Raw genomic sequence first — 17,500 nt, forward strand, 5'->3', positions numbered from 1 at the left:
GTCTGCCTAGTTTTAGGCTTTATATATATAAAGCCCAAAACACTGTCTGAACTATGCTGGTAACATGCCTTGGACATGCAACGAACATATTAGTCATCTTGCCATATGATTACAAATGATTATCCCCACACATCTCTCTTGCCCAAGAATGTCTATATCAGTATCTTGAAATATGTTTGCTTGTTTGAACATCTATATGAAATATGTCTAACGCATATGCAAGCATGTCTGTATCAATTCTGTTAACATCTTTCAAAACATGTTTAAATATCATGTATACAATGTTTTATAAAAGGTTGAATATCATATCAAGGTAACACAATAACCCATGTTGCAGAGAACAAGGTCTGCAGTCATAATGAGGTTTACACTTTTACATCACATCCTTATGAAGGGTCCTGACAGTCTCTTTGTAATTACATAAAAATAACAGCAAAACTGACAAAACTAGAGAAGTTAGTAATGAAGATATGATTAATCTATTGTCAGTAAATAGATTTCTATGCTTGTAACTAAATCAATTTTCAGTTGAGTGTGGTTGGTAAAGAAACTTATAAAGCACCTGGTGGAGCTGGTGAAGCTAACACAATGTGCAATCTACTATCAGCAATCATAATGTTTACAGCTACAGAGGTACCTACAAAATTTTTACGGTCCTCCTATAGTGTTTAAATTCAAGGTATGCATCTACCTACAAATGAATTCTAGTAAAAGGGGTTAAGAGTTATCTGACACAAAAAGCAATGATTAAGCAAGAACTTTCAGGATATAAAAAGGATTAATTTTCAAAACACTTCCAGATCTATCCTCTATAAGAACTGCTAGGCTATATATATCTTGTACATAACAGTGGCTAGGAGAAAGGAATAAGGGAAAAAAAGAAGAGAAGTGAGACTGATTTAACACAACGGTGCTAGATAATTGCAGTCAACTGTTTTCTTTTGTGAATTTCACTCGCACACAGATGGCTCTATAAGTTCTCAGTCAATAAGGAGTCAATTAGAAAGCTTATGTGTTCTTAGTTGATTTCCCTTTTCCTTGAATTTTCAGAAAAAATGTTTATTTTCTAGTACTATTAATATCAATGTTGTTACTATTGTTGTTGACACTTTAATTTTTATAATGTTGTTAACAATACTAATACCAAAAGAAGAAGAAGAAGAAGAAGAAGAAGAAGAAGAAGAAGAAGAAGAAGAAGGGATATAAGCCTAGAAATAGTTGTTGACTCCTTGGTAATTAACACTTGTGGAGCCATCTATAAACAAAAAAACAGTGGACAGGACATATATTCTCATCATCCTGACAACAATGGGTTACATAAGAAGAAGAAGAAGAAAAAGAAGAAGAAGAGAGACAGAGAGACGGAGACACAAGAAAATGAATGAGAAGAAGAAAAAAAAGTAAAATGATGATATATACCTTGTAAGATCATCTTCAGTTGTGTCCTTCTCTTGCTCAAGATAAGTCTTTTTGGTCTTATAGTCTTTTGTTTCCTCTGCAAGCTTTGGGATTGGGATGATCCTTCCTGTCCGCATCGAGACTCTCACCTTGTCCCCTTCCTCAGTATAACGCCATTCAACCTGAAAATTATGGATTATATATTAAATTATCATACATCTTAAAGTACAATATACAAATAATTTTATAAAATTAATAAACCAGCAAACTATCTATCTGGGAAAATGAATCTGCACCTTACCTCTGTCGGCTTGTTGTCTGAAGGGTCCAACAATGCGACTTGGGAGGTCACGAGAAGGGGAGCTTCACTCTGGATCATCATCCCTGGATAGTCACTGTCAATTGAGATCACTATCAATTACCTATTCTTTTAATATTGTTTTATTTTACTGTTTCTGTCTCCATATCTCCCTTACTGTACCTGTCTTAAAACTATAATCTTTTAGAATAAAGCTAAGTTAGCCATGGCCAGTAACATTTTGTAGCACCTTATGGTTAAAAAAATGATAAGCAAACTCAAACATTTTTTTGAAAGTATTCACTGGTAAGAGATTCGGGTTGAGCAAAAATTAATAAATACCATTTTCAAAAACATTTCTCTTGCTTATTCATCTCTTACTTTCACTTTGGATGGATGTTGAAAAAAGAAAGAAAGAAGGAAAAAAATCCTGCTTTGAACTGGACCTCTAAACAAAAATAGTAATTTTCTCTAAAACTATTCTTGTTTTTTTTTTCACTTTAGAAATTCCAACAAAGGAAACCAAAATTACAATAAGACATGAAAAACAATGTGAATAACATTATATACCTAGTCACAGAAACTATTCACATATATACCAACTAAACAATTCTTCCGTATTTATAATCATAAACATTCATGAAATATGCATTCATAATTTTTTTTTTTTTCTGCTTCATTTACACTATTATCCTTCTAATTTCTCAGTCCATCTCTTTCTAACTTTTGCTTTTGGAGGCTGACAAAGAGACAGACAGAAAGAAAAAAGCCTTACTATTTTTTACAGAGAGACAGAAACAAAGATATAGCGAAGAGTAAAATCCTCACCCCTTTTTGCCGACAGTTCGATAATGGCAGTTGAGGCCTTCAACCATAACCCAGTTCCTCTCCTGAATGACGTAATTAACAAGGCCCTGTTTTCCTTTGTCCTTTCCAACCAGAATTTCCACTCGGTCTCCACTTCCAGGAAAAGAAAAAGATTAGTTTCCATAAATACTGACAAATATTCAACTGCCTACTTACAGTCATTCCTTCTTCATAAATTTGATTGCAAAAGCTCATGATTCTGTACCAATAATTCATCCATTTCTTTATTCATTTATTGTTAGTACTTACTTGAAAAATGACCAGTCTGTAATGGGCTCAACAAAGACTTTCTTACGGCGTGTTCCTACTCTGTTCTGCTGTGCAAACTGCTGTGTCCAAGGCCGGTTTGTGGTGAATCGGAACTTGGTTTTCTTGACTTCTGTTTGTCTATACTGAATTGCCTTTGGGGTCTTCCAGTCTACCTGTGAATATAGACCAGAATATGTAATTAGTCATTTAAATAAATTTCAAGTGAATTTGGATAAGACACAGCAAATATAATTATGAGAAACAAGTTCAATTTTGAAAAACAAGGTGGGTAACTTTATAAATCCTGTTTATATTATATAAATTTCTCTTGCTATGTATGAACTTTTCCAACAAACCTAGACAGGAAAAGTGTTATTAGGGTTAAATTTAACCCACAATATCTTTCAAAACAATATTTTTCTCTTATAAACCCCTTGATACTTATTGTGATCTGTGATGGATCTACAATCCTCTCTAAACTTATAGATGTGCAAAGTCAAACTAATGCAAGTGGTCTTTGTCAACAAATTTCCGCAAAAAATACTTTAGCAAGCGAGAACTTAGACTGGCTCTATACTGCCAGGTTTATTGGCTTTTCTGAAACACCTGTACGCATCAGGCCTGAGTATAGGTCTCCATATAAAAAATGACTAGCACCACGGCAAGAAAGTCAATAATTAGCTATCCAAGTCCCGTGCTGTGAGCATAAAAATTACAGGATACAAAACAGTTCCACTAAGGTTATGAAACAGATACATTTTGAAGGGAGGATAAGCTTCTTATATGTTCATCGTAAAATTCAACCTTTCTGTGAACTGTCTCAGTACTTAAAATGCAAACTCCGCATTATTAATAAAAGCACAAACTTTGACTATCATCTCTATATTTCATTGTAAAGCGAATACATAAAGCCAATTAAGAACTCTCATTTTAATCTTAGTATGTTTTACTTACCTGTGCCATTGCTCTTTTGATGTATTTCTCCGGTAGATTTGACACTTGCTTTGTCATATCCGCGACGCATTTCGCTACAGAAGTTAATCGAGGCATGATGAAAAGGGGAAAAAGGAAGACGTTTCCTCAAGAACTCATGCGTCGGCGAACGGGTGATTGAACGCCAATCGCCGCTATGATTTTAAGATATTAATCACCATTCTTATATACGTAAATACTTATAATAAATCATAAAAAATATCATAATAAGGGAAAAAATAGTATTTCTGCTATATAAAGTGATTTTATATGAGAGCAAAAATTGCTCGGTATTTTTAGATGAGTCTTAGAATGCGGGATGTAAACAAATGATCCCTGCGTGTCCTCCGTGTCTCTTCCAGGCGAGGCGGCGAAACTCTTGTGGTATGTTCTATATTTGTGGTTATAATGGTAATTGATACCCCGTTTGGACTGTCACTTCGGGTTAGACACATTGTTTTACTGAATATATGGTGACGTCGATCTCATCTACCTCTGAAGGGTGTAATGAGCATTTTGTATTTTGATATCCTTTAAGGTATGGGTTCAGAATACGAAAGTTCGGACTGTCCACAAGAACGTAACACAGAAAATTACGGAGGCAATTTGTGTTTAATACAAATTAGAGGTTATTTGGTAAATATCTAGATTAGGTCTGGATTTTGAAACATAAATTTGGCACCAGTGTAGTATCAATGTATACAAACCAAAAATAGCTGTAATAATCGTCAGAATTCATAAAAGCACAATATTAACCCAGTGCTGCTGGGTATGGCATGTACATAAATACCATGCCCACTGTGAGTTTACTTTATTAATTATTTGACATATAGATGGCTACACATGTAGTAAGTCACCAATGAGCCAGTTACGAGTACTGCCTGTCTCACCTGTTTACCCTTTTCCTTGATTTTCGTAAATATTTTATGTTATCTTATATTATTGTTACTAATGACCATAACATTATAGTAATTATAATGTCTATAGTAAAAATAACACCATTGATATTCATAACATTACTAAAAAAATATTTTTTTTGCCAATTCAAGGAAAGGTGAAATCAAGTAAGGTCACAAGGTCTACTAATTGACTTCTTTGTGGCTAAGCTCTTGCAGAGCCATCTGTGTGTAGAGACATTTCACAAAAAAAAAAGAGCACACCATTTGCTGAAAGTTTCATTTTTTTCAGAACAAAATATCAACTTGTACATTGTAAACTTGAGTATGACACTTTCAAAACTTGACAAAAATTGAAAATATGAAGTGGTAACTGGTATGTAGGGAGTAGTCTTGAAATTATATTCCATTGTTTATTATTGAAAGAAAATGATATATTAAACAGATTATACCTTTACTTTAGGAATTGTTAAAGCTGGGACCATGTTGGGGATTTGCTTGTCTTGAATATAAAGATACCAGACACTTCTGGGCTTAGTGTAGATATATAGATTTACCTTTACTTTCTGCTGAATACTTTTGATACAGTTTTTGTGTATGACAATGTGTTGTTCATGATAGACAGTATAGGGAATTGATATAATTGGTGAGATTAAGACAGTTATCATATTTAAACTTTCCTGCAAAAATTAACCTCATACTATTGGGGATGGCAGGTATGGACATGCCATGTCCACAGTAAATTTAGTTTATTAATTGCTTTTAAACATAAATGGCTGCAAAATTGCTTAGTCACCAATGAGGCAATCACTTGTCTGACTTATCTCGCTTGCTTACTCTTTTCCTTGTTTTTTAGTAATATTTAATTTAATTTAATTTTATATTGCTGTAAGTATTGCTAGTAACACTATAATAAGTACAATGTTGATCATAATAACAACATTCATTTTAATAGCATCAGGAAAAAACTCAAGTAAGGGGAAAATCAGGTCAGGACACTTAGACTACTAATTGATACCATGGTGCTAATCCCTTCTGGAGCCATGTGTGTGTAAATACATTTCACAAAACAATAGTACAGTGAACATCACATTTACCTGGTGGCAGTGGGTTAAAAGTAAAAAAGTTGTGTAATATAGAAATCTTTATCCTTGAGAGGTAAACGGTTGTCTCATTAGTTTGTGTTTAAGCTGATGTGCCCTTATTTAGAAAGAATAATCTATCAGAAAAAAAACATTCCCAGATGTTCCATTCCCATATAGAGAATAACTAATGAAAACTACTCAACAAGCCAGGCATATGCAAGGATAGTTTCTTATGGTTCAGGGCTTTGTGCAGTTTGACTGTTTGAGGCAATTAACATGATGTAGGATCTACAGTAATGATACACCCAAGTGGTGTATCATCAAATAAGAAAATCTGTCTCATCCCCTATCCTCTATGTCATAATTGGATATTGTTTGTTTCTTTTTGCCATAATGTCATGAAGTGTGGAGACAAATGTGATCAGTGTGTATGCAGTATGTCATACAGACAAAGAAACTGTAACAAAATCACAAAGTCCACATAACTACTTTATGTGAGTCAGAAATCAAATGCAATTGACCTCCACCCCTCCTAATCCAAAATCTTAATTTCCATGAATCATTCTATTAAAAACAAACATTAGACTCTTAAGGTATTAATGTGGAAATTTAGTAGTCTAAATTATTAGTGACACTCCAATAGTGAGAATCATACTATTTGATTGTAATTCTCTCTCTCTCTCTCTCTCTCTCTCTCTCTCTCTCTCTCTCTCTCTCTCTCTCTCTCTCTCTCTCTCTCTCTCTCTCTCTCTCTCTCTCTCTCTCTCTCTCTCTCTCTCTCTCTCTCTCTCTCTCTCTGAGTATTGATGGTTTAAACATTTCTGAATTGTAATTTTATTTTTTGCAGTTTAAAGATGCGGGAAGAACATGAAGAGGAACGTGAGGTGCTTCAGTCCATATATGAAGGGGACAGTAATTTTTCAATGATCAATGAAACCACTTTTCAGTATAAGGTATTATTACTGTTTTCTGTTTCCTGGTAGAATTGTTGATCAATAATGTAATCGGACTATATTTATCATGGGAATGAGAGGCGGATGTGATACTTGATTATCCTTAGCCTGAAATAAACCAAAGATATTTTTTTCAGTATGGTGATGAAGGAGAAAACAGATCTTTCCTTGTAGAAATTAGTTGGGGTGCAGACTACCCAGATGTTGCACCATCTATTAATCTGGATCTGTTTTATAATAAACACATGTAAGTTTGCTTATCTGATTTAATGAAGGGTTTGTTTAGAGTTTAAAAGACTTTTGAAAAATAGTTAGATAGAATCTTAGTAAGGATTGATAAAACACTCATGTGTGTACTGCTGACCTTATGCTGTTCATTGTAGCCTTTACATCTGTTGATTCCTGAGCAACAGCCAAGAGACTGTTATCTTGAATAGTCTAGCAAGACAGCTTGGAGACTTCACTAGTGGTATATAGTCTATAAGGAACCAGTCCAAGCTCTAGGTTGCCAGAATATGTATAGAGTAGGGCAGTGATCACTTAACCGTATATATATGTTAAACTTTCCTACAGTCCTTTAAGGCCACTATAGGAGTTTACTAAACATTTACCAGACTTTTGTATTTGCTTATTTTAGGTATTTTACTGATTATCAAAAATTTGTGATAGTTGATGCATTTTATTTCCTGAAAGAGCGGGAGATGAAATTTGGTTTATACAATACACGAAAGAATTGTCTTATATATTTATAAATAAGCTTTAAGTAATAGAAATAGCATAACCAATGCACACTTGTTTACAATGCAATGAAATTAATTCAGACATTCTCTTTCTTTTCATCAGTGTAAGTCCTGTTAAGGAGAAGATCCTGTCAGGTTTAAAAGAACAAGCAGAGATAAACTTGGGCATGAGTATGACATTTACTCTGTTTGAGTGGCTAAAAGAAGCTAAGGAAGAACTCTTGGAGGAACAGCCACTAGAAGCCCCTGTCAGTCGCATTGCAGAAATTAATGCTGATGTCAGTCAAATGACATTAAATGATGACCAAGGAGAGGTAATGTTTGAAAATATATATATATTTTTTTCTTCTAATGCTTTAAATTAATTAGAAACAAGTTAATGATTTTTACTTACTTATGTATATTTGGAATCTTGGATTAAATATTCAATAATTTGTAATCTACTTGCTTGTTATGTGTTTGAAACTCACTCTGACAACATATGCTGAGATTCTGTTTACCTCATTTATTACACAAGACACTTGTTTTTGCAGGGCAAGAAAGACAAAAAGGAACAGCTGACAAAGGCGCAGAAGAGGCGAATGTGGGACAGACAGAACGCAGCTGGTGAGAGAGCTCGTGGCTATAACTGGGTTGACATCATCAAGCACCTCTCACAGACCGGGGGCTCCAAAAATGATGGATAGCATTTATTGTTATTAATATTCAAATTATTACCTTTACTTTTTAGATGACTGCCTAAGATGAAATTTTGCTTGGGTGGTGTTGAAGAAGGAAGTATTATTTTCTAAAAAACCTGTTATTTTTACTACGTGCATGAAGGTCTTGTGAAAGATAGATAGGTGAACATATGCACTTGTCACTTTAATGATTTATCAGAGTCACACGGTCTGCCAAGTTTGGTTTGTTTTTTTAATGTTATTGATCCTACAGTTTTGTATGCAGATTTATGCTGAAAAATGAATAGTCTAATCTGTATAAAAGAATTTGTAAAATAATGAAAATGTTTTATTTGCCTAATATTATGTTTTTATGTTTTTTTGTGTGCATAAACACATAATCGTTGCTTCCAAAGACAATACCAATTCATTTCTTTATTGCTATTGAAAGTCTGTCTAATCAGGTAAATATGTACCTTAAATCAAATTAGGTAAATATGTACCTTAAATCAAATTATATAACCCAAAATGCTGCATCTTTATGGAAAGATGTTTTGTAGCACATATGTCATATATGTCAAAATAATGCAAAAGAAAACAAGATTTTATGTACCACTACATTTATTTCATATCAGTAAAAAGAATATTATACTACTAAGAGATACTGTGGTTATTTGATATAATATGTAGAACACAGTGCAATACCTTGTTTCTCTCTACACACACTCAAATACATGCAGAACTACAGATACCCCCCCCCCCCCACACACACACACACACGTGTATTACATATATTTCCATTTATTAGCAATGGTGCCTTCAGACTTGCCTTCATATTTAGGATTGGTTTGAAAAAAAAGTACAACAGATTGTGTAATAAATGTTGAAATTCCTACATATTTTTTCCCTTGTTTGGTCAGGTGAAGATGGTGTTAATAGTAATAAGTGATAATTAAGATATAATAATCGTCATTATCATTACCACCACCACCAACATACATGGAGAACTTTGTTACTAATGCAATTGTTACAGACTGATGATAATATCACAATAAAGTATGGCAATTAAAGTAGTAACAATGATGCACAATAAATAATTATAATAAGGGTAGCCATAGCAACAACAATAATGAAACTAATGACAATGATAATTATACTACTTATAGTCATAATCGTCATATACTATTTATTCTGTGTAATTATTTACAATCATTATTGCAATAATAATAGTGTTAACAGAAATGACAATGATTATAATATAAATGAAAATAATAAGAATGATAAGGACATTTTCTTCATGACTGTTTTGAGATTCGCGGTTTTAAGCTTAATCAAACAAACGTAGACATTGCTTTTTCCGGTATGCAAACTCCAAGTAAGTTGCTGCAATAATCTATATTTTGAAGAATGTTCGGTTTGCCCAAAAATGTATCTTCGAAGTCATTACGTGTTCAAGTGTTGCAATTCTACTATTCCTTGAAGAATGCATTGAGCTATTATCTATCGCACCCAAATCCTTATAATATACGCATCGTATTCTCCATATAAAACAAAATACACCACAGTTTTCCTTAAATTTCCAGAGAAAAAAATATATTGATAAAAATACATATTCCAATCTACTAAATTATTCATAATTCATGGCATTGAATTCGTGTCTTTCGTATAAAATGAGATATACTGGCGATTTTCCTTTTTGCTAGTATCTGAAACTATTGTGAAATGCCTTTTACTCTGTCACACATCTTTTAGCTAGAGGTTATCTGTCACACAAATGTAATTCCAACAGTTATAGGCCACAGATGCGGAATCACAACTGAAGTCCACGTTTTCTTCAAGCTTACGGCCATGAGTCTCAAAAACACAGAACCAGTCTTTGTTATGTCTCATTATGTGGGAAACAAACAGATGTGAATGTTGGAAATCTAGTGTAGGATATACAAGGGCAAGGGAGGAGCAACTGCTGTAATGCCTGCTCACGGAATTCCTATTATTAATGGTAAAACAAACCTCCATTGTCTCTCCAAGGCATTCGCGTTACTAAACTAATAAAAAATTATTAGAATTCTAACTTTAAGTTATACATATGATTTTCCACTGTAGCTCTTAAGTTTAGTGTATATTTGTCACCCTGTCAACACCTCTTGCATCTTCTTCTTTGTCACCTCATGTATAAAAAAAGAAAAAAAAAATCAGCCAGTTGTGGGATTTCTCTAACAACCAGCTAGAATTGATTCCTAAAGCACTTTATTCCATTTTGTTTTCCGAGGAGATCACTACTGGGATTAAGAACTCGTGAGATTAAAGAATATATATATATATATATATATATATATATATATATATATATATATATATATATATATATATATATATATATATATATGTAAACTTTACAGGGAATAAAAACAACATCAAAAGTGTGAGCAAGGACACATAAATTCGGAGTGGCCCCAACCGAAGGCGAGATACAAAGGCGAATGTGCTTTTGTGGATCTCCTCATATACTGCTTATACCCTCCTGGCCTCTTTCATACAGTGTATTAATAAGAGACTGGATTATAGTAATAAGACATCGTGGTTTATAGATGATGCAAGGGTAGTATATAACCTACCTTTTAACATGCAGCAAAGTGCCTACTCAACGGTACTCTAAGTGCATTGACGTAGATTTGTTCCATATCTATCCTACCTTACTATAAGTTAAGTTATTCCAAGTCAAGCAGAGAATGCGCTATAATGAGTCTTTCTGCGCATGATTAGTGATATTTGCCATTCTACAAAAAGTGTATGGAATTTAAATTTACCCCTTATTGACTTCTTTGCCTCTACATGGTTAGTTACAACACAGGCCATGTAATGAACCATGTTCCTTTAGTGTTACAAAATGACCACAAGCTTTAGTGAGCTTTCCACAAAGAGTACCATGAACAGCTTTTCACACAAGCATCATGGTCCAGTAGACGCATGAAAAAACGAATACTGACACAGGAACAGCCACCAAACGAGTGAAAATGAGGACAGAATTCGGCGACATACGGGGTCGTCTGAATTTCCCTCTAGAAGGAGCAATATAAAATACTTTCCCATCGTCAAGAACCTCGACTACGACGTGGATCATGATGATAAAGAAGAGTAAGAAAGTGCAGAAGAAGAACCAGACGTCGATCATCTTCACGTAGGCCGTCTTAGGAAGTGAGGAGGACGTTTGGCTGAAGAAAGTGTACAGGACGAGTAGCGTGGTCAGGCTCACGGAGAGACGAACCTGCGTGGATTTTCGTCTAGGTTAGATAAGTGTCCATACTTTTTCTTTGTTAAAGAGTGAGCGTTATTGTGGCTCAGGCGATTTGCCCTATGGTTTATGGCCTTAATTTTATTATAATATGTAAAATGGAACACCATAGAATAATGCCCCACGTGAAGAAAATTTGGAAGAAAATCATAAAAAATAAGGAATAGGATAGAAACATGGACTGGAGAACAACAACAAAGTGACAAGGTAATAAATGTGGAAGTGTTTGACAGGAAATGAAGTATCAGAAAACAGTTAAGCCAGTGCGAGATATGTAGGAAGGAACAAGGACCGTGGCTCTTCACTGGACAGGAAGGAAAGTTAATAGGTGATGGAAGACTACAGAACTGTTGGTCACAACTTTTGTACACTCGCAACCCATCCCTTAAACTTCTACATCCGCGACCACCCTGCATCAGCCATTCTATTAATGATTTTTTCCATTACATATTTTCTGTTATCTGTACAAGCTTTATTTACCTAACTGTTATAGATTGTCCTCTGAAGACTTCATAGTGCATTCTTGATAGTAACAATGGCTAACGCTTAGCAAAATGGCCTACAATATGCATTCCCCAAGACTACGTGACGTTCCTGTCGACCCTTACAATCCTGTGGGAACTAGTTTTATAGAAGATAGCAGGATTAAAAGTCAGCAAGGAGTCAAACCGAATATCTATAATTGAACACTGAAGGAAATCCAGAAGGGAAAATGCTGGGTAAGAATTTGAAAAGAGTGAATGCATCCAATGATCTATTATTCACAGCAGCGGGGGTGTTAAGAAACTGAATGTAACGCCTCATCCAACGGCCGCTGGTCGGAGAAACTGGAAAGGAATGTCTAGTGTTTTGCGATAGTAAGATAATTAATGAGTGAAAGGAAAAATCTATCAGACAAGCCAGTAATATGTGGGGTTGAATGAAGACACACAAAAATAAGTGTTAGAGTGAAATTACGAAAGTAGATGTATGGAAGGACTCGGTAAAAGTAAAAGAAATGATTGAAGTACACGGAAAAAATATGGTAATGGTATGTACCTGTGATGAAAAGGAAAGATATATACGTACGAAAAAGAGAAATGGAAATGGAAGAGGATGGGAAGTGAGGCGAGGAAGATTTAAGAAAAAAAAGAAGAAAAAAGAAAAATCAACCTAGGTAGTGAATAGAGGTACGTGGAAAACTATCGCCAAAAATTCCGACCTCACATAAAAGCTGGAAAAGGGAAAGATAAGGGAAATTCTAATAACTGAATGCCGATAATGATTTGATAACGATAATGAAGATGATGATAATAATAATAATAATAAAAATAATAATAATAATATAATAATAATAATAATAATAACAATAATAATAATTATAATAATGATAATAATAATAATAATAATAATGATAATAAAAAAATAATAATGATAACAATAATAATAATAATAATAATAATAATAATAATAATAATAATAATAATAATGATAATAATAATAATAATAATAGTAATAATAATAATAATAATAATAATAATAATAATAATAATATTAATAATAACAATAATAATATTAATTATAATAATAATAGTAATAATAACCAACAACAACAACAACACTAATATTGACAATAATAATAATATTAATAACAGTCATCATCATTATCATTATCATTATCATTAACAACAACAACAGCAACAGCAATAATAATAGCAGTTCTGTTGGCCTCGATCTACAGAACCTGTATATCGGCTCCTGTTTGCTAGAAATAGTGTAGTGGTTCCCAGAGACACGAACTCCCGTACAGTAAAGTTCTCGGGCCCCTGAGCCGAGTGAGCCTAATGATAATAATGATATGAAAAATAACATTAATGATAATAATAATATAAGTAAACATATTGAAATACCACGAAACTCCCGTTTGTTATTTTAGAATAATGATTCCATTATTTTACTGAACTAAAAAGATTTATAAATGGTTGTATGCGTGTAAACCAATAAACCTATTCTTACTAATGCAATTCGGTTGCTCTGGCAAAAGAGTAACAGAACCGGAGACAAGAGTCTTATATATATATATATATATATATATATATATATATATATATATATATATATATACATATATATATATATATATATATATATATATATATATATATATATATATATATATATATATATATATATACGGTATCAAGGTGAATTATGAGGTCAATAAACAATATCCATTAGTTTTGAGAAAGTATATATTTTAAAACATAAAAGAAAATGCATACTTTTTGTTGAAAAGGGATGTGAATCTCTTTAAATTTACTTGAACCTATACACGCAATAAGATTGCATCTACTGTATTTAGAAATTTCCTTATCATATATAATTTTTGAGAGAAACAAGATATGAAAAGAGGTCAAGAGCGCGAGGTAGCGAAAAAGATATGTAAATAGTCATAGCGAAAAAGTTAGATTGGACATGTTGATAGTTAAAGACATAAAAAAAGAAAAAAGAAAAAGAAAAGAAACAGGGGACGCACAGAAACACTGACAGCCTCTGCAACATACTTACATCTAGCTTCTCTAGTCTGACGAAAAGTGTGCAGTAACCCACAGCCAGCAACATGGCGGAGGGTAAATACACAGACAACATGATCAGCAGGTAACGTCTCGTCAGTGTAAATTTGACCTGTCAGCAAGATTGAATCAAACAGAAATGATATGAAAAAATATGAAACTGGCAGGCGAATTGCTGTTCACAACATTAAGTCAGTTTGCGGAAATGCCTAGTAATTCGTAATTTCAAAGCGTGTTTATTTTATTGACAGAAATGTGAATTGAGTTTCTCTTAAATTGATATATGTCTAGATATTTACTTAGCTAGTATGACGTCAAAACCTTTTTTCTAATTGAAAACTTTCTTTAGATTGTAGAATGGTACCTGAAGTTGTATATTATGCTTTATGACAAAATCTTTTGAAATGACTGTCAGGAAGAAATTAGAAACAACAACGGCAAAGCATAATAAATCAAAATTGTAAAAGGAAGACCAAGAAATTAAGCAGAACAAATACCTGTAATCGACTTTCACGATAATTATCATCTTCATTAGCCTTTACAACGAAGCGGTCAACAATGTAAGTTGAAATATCTGCTTGTTGATCAACCCTGACTTCTGATTTGTTTGTAGCAAAGCTGACGAGCTGTTTGCTGACCGAAGCCAATTGCACCAAGACCTTGCAGTCCTGAGCATCAAGAGGATAATAAAAGACATCAAACTTGCAATTAAAGCTGCCGCTATAGTGCTGGCTCTGCACGATCACAGCCGCAGTCCCAGCATACACCTGGCCTGCGAATCGAAGACGCAAAGGGTTTACTTGGAATTTTGTAATGGCCGCTGGCTCTGCAGACAAATGTGTCTCTGCTTACATACGCTGATTGAATATAATATTTCAATTTAATAGTATTGATTATAGCGCTAACTTATTTGACATATATTGATACACAGGTCTATGCTTGCACAAGCTGATGAAAACCATTGCTCATGACTATACCCGTATTTAAATTATATTGATAGAATAACAATGATGATACATTGACTTACTCATGTCAACAGTGTTGAAGTTTACAGGAAGAGGATCGGCGATCTTTCTGACAAACAGGTTTTCCTCGAGCATGTTCAAATCACCTCCCTTAATGTTCGGAAACTTCAGGTTCGGCTTCCAGGTTTGGTTGATGTTACTGACGGACATCATATTGGCGTACATATCATCGTCTAAATTATAATACCTGAATCTCGTTTCCATCCACGTTAACTGAATCACGAATTCTAGCTGAATAGCCTCAAGAACGTCATCAATTTCCAAGAAACGAATGAACTGGAATTCAACTTCAGGTTCGAGTGGGTTACCAGGTTCCTCCACGTTCTTGGGAGGTTTGAAGGCCCGGTAGCCTTCAGGAACTTCCAAGATCGAGCAGTTGTCTTCGTCTGTCTCGTCATCACAGTCATCTTTGGCGTCACACCGAGTCTTAACATCAATGCATTGCCCGTTGTCGCACATGTAGTCCTTATCCCCACAGGCCGACAGACTCATTTCCGTCATGGTGTCAGCGGCCTTGTCACACATGGGTACGAGGAGCTGCCAAGGATGCCTTCCCAAGGGGTACAGATTGCTGGTAGGAAGGTCCAAGAGAGCAAGGGTTTCATTCAAGACGGTATTGAAGAGAACCCACTGCGTGTCCGTCGATTTGACAATCATGAGACCATAAAATCCATGGAAATAAGGTTTGTTTCGAACATAACCACGGGTTTCGAACATAGTCTCTGTTTTCATTTCCATGCACATTCCTCGGAGGTATAGATACGCTTTCAATGATTCCTCACAAGGAACACACGCTTTCTCTTTACTAAAACAGTTGTAGTCGTTGCAATTGCCTGTTACACCGTCTTCTATTATGCAGTTTTCTTTTCTTGTGTTGTCTGGTTGGCCGATTGTCCAGATTATGTCTGTTACAATCATGCCGTCAGAGAGTCGCTTCCACGTACCTTCTTCTTGCTCATCTGTCAAACCAAGCCACACGTTCTCTTTATAGCCGCAAAATTTTTGGCTGTGTAACGTATTGTTTACTTCCTTGGCTTTCTGCCTGTTTTTAGGTCCATACATCATCGAGCCAACTAAGCCGCACATCTTGACAGACTCACTAAAAGTTCGCACTTCAGGAAAAACAATGAAATTCTCGTCGCGTGAACATAGGTCTGAAAGAGGAACGCTACTTTCATCAGCATTCAGGAGTTCCACGACGTCTCTGTCGCTTGAGAAAATATTTCCATGTGCTAGCCTCTTGCATTCTGCCATGGCTGCAACATTTGACTCTCCTAATCCATAGTCCCACATGCTGATCTGGGTAACATAGCCTTTGAGTATCTGTTGACTATCCATTCTTCGAGAGAGACCATCTTGTTCTTGTCCAACAATGAAGGTTCCGTTAAGAGGCAGCACACGGTCATTTACCTCAATGGGTCCGCTTGCCAGTGCTTTGCCATCAACATACACGGTATAGTTGTCTCCGGATAACACGTGGCAGTAGTGGCGCCACTGCCGCAGCACCATCGGCAACTTCAAGCTTTCGATGGGCTTCTGTGGTTTGTTGTTATATCTGAAGAAGTGTGCATCGTCCACAATATCTGAAATGGGAAATCATGCTAGAATAGTTAAATTCAGTCTGCTTTCTATATTCAGTCTATAGATTTCGAAGCATAATTCAGTTCCTTGGGTTGTGATACATCGCCAAAAGCATCGTTAATTTCTTTGCTTATATCTAATCATCTTCCATAGTTTTGATCTCCCAAAATTCTTCGGTGAAAGAAAAAATGAACAAAATAAAAGTATAAGAAATTAGAAACCATCAATCCAAACTGACTTGGATACGGGATTTACAATGGTTCTCGATAGTCAGCCAAGTTTATATTATCCCTGAGAACGTCGGAAACACTACAACTGGCATTGTGTATAAACGAAATCAGGTAGAAAGATATCGACCAAAATATAAACAATCCTACGTATGAAAAATGTAAGACCTAGTCACGAATAGTCGCCAAAATCCAATTCTTTTATTTTAGCTAATCTTCGGCCTTCCAGTAAATCACATACACCTGAGTTAACTATGATTTCATTAAGTGCAATGATTCAATTACATCTTCCTTGGAATTAACTCGGAAAACTAAATCTGATGTAAGTGCTGTTGCCAGACTAATATTGCTCTAATTATTCATTGTGTTCAAACATAAACTGTTGATACAATACTGAGACACTGTTTATGATAGGTTCTTCATTGCGAATATAGCAGTTGTCCTTACACGTGGAGAAGGAGACTGAGTAGGTATGAATTTAAATTGTGCATGTTGCTGCGTATTCAGTAAAATCATTAGGACTTGATTAGAATGTGTCTTTGATTCAATCTGAAATCTATATCGCATCAAATGACAAAACAACAATTAAGATTATAATCTGTAATAACAGGAAGATCCTAAAGTTAAATTCTGTTTTCTGTGGCCTGTAAGTCATTTGCATACCTGGTAAGCGAGGCGAAGTTTGACTATGAATCGGTACAAATTA

At 34.6% G+C, this 17,500-nt stretch overlaps 2 protein-coding genes across 2 annotated transcripts in view; one reads left to right on the forward strand and one right to left on the reverse strand.

The window, feature by feature from the left end:
* The window catches only part of LOC119576242 (probable 39S ribosomal protein L24, mitochondrial), a 4,322-nt gene extending 460 nt beyond the window's left edge, over positions 1-3,862 (reverse strand). Inside the window, exons 1-5 of the mRNA XM_037923836.1 lie at positions 3,767-3,862; positions 2,813-2,985; positions 2,525-2,656; positions 1,700-1,793; positions 1,420-1,580 (exon numbers count right to left, since the gene is read on the reverse strand). Of these exons, the coding sequence (XP_037779764.1) occupies positions 1,420-1,580; positions 1,700-1,793; positions 2,525-2,656; positions 2,813-2,985; positions 3,767-3,862 (656 nt within the window). The remainder of the gene's footprint in view (positions 1-1,419; positions 1,581-1,699; positions 1,794-2,524; positions 2,657-2,812; positions 2,986-3,766) is intronic.
* Positions 3,863-4,093: 231 nt separating this feature from the next.
* LOC119576244 (RWD domain-containing protein 4-like) lies at positions 4,094-8,456 on the forward strand. Its single transcript, XM_037923837.1, has 5 exons — positions 4,094-4,168; positions 6,613-6,718; positions 6,856-6,965; positions 7,562-7,772; positions 7,992-8,456. The coding sequence occupies exons 2-5, from the start codon at positions 6,620-6,622 to the stop codon at positions 8,142-8,144; spliced, it is 573 nt and encodes a 190-aa protein (XP_037779765.1). The 5' UTR covers positions 4,094-4,168; positions 6,613-6,619; the 3' UTR covers positions 8,145-8,456.
* Positions 8,457-17,500: the final 9,044 nt, after the last annotated feature.

Source organism: Penaeus monodon, chromosome 8 (genome assembly GCF_015228065.2).
Source record: "Penaeus monodon isolate SGIC_2016 chromosome 8, NSTDA_Pmon_1, whole genome shotgun sequence".
Taxonomy (NCBI): domain Eukaryota; kingdom Metazoa; phylum Arthropoda; class Malacostraca; order Decapoda; family Penaeidae; genus Penaeus; species Penaeus monodon.

Bases quoted from the DNA above. Each gene is read 5' to 3' on its own strand.
- LOC119576244 (XM_037923837.1), top strand. From the start codon at position 6,620: ATGCGGGAAGAACATGAAGAGGAACGTGAGGTGCTTCAGTCCATATAT. The intron at 6,719-6,855 runs GTATTATTACTG...TATTTTTTTCAG, and splicing joins AAACCACTTTTCAGTATAAG to TATGGTGATGAAGGAGAAAA. The intron at 7,773-7,991 runs GTAATGTTTGAA...TTGTTTTTGCAG, and splicing joins TAAATGATGACCAAGGAGAG to GGCAAGAAAGACAAAAAGGA.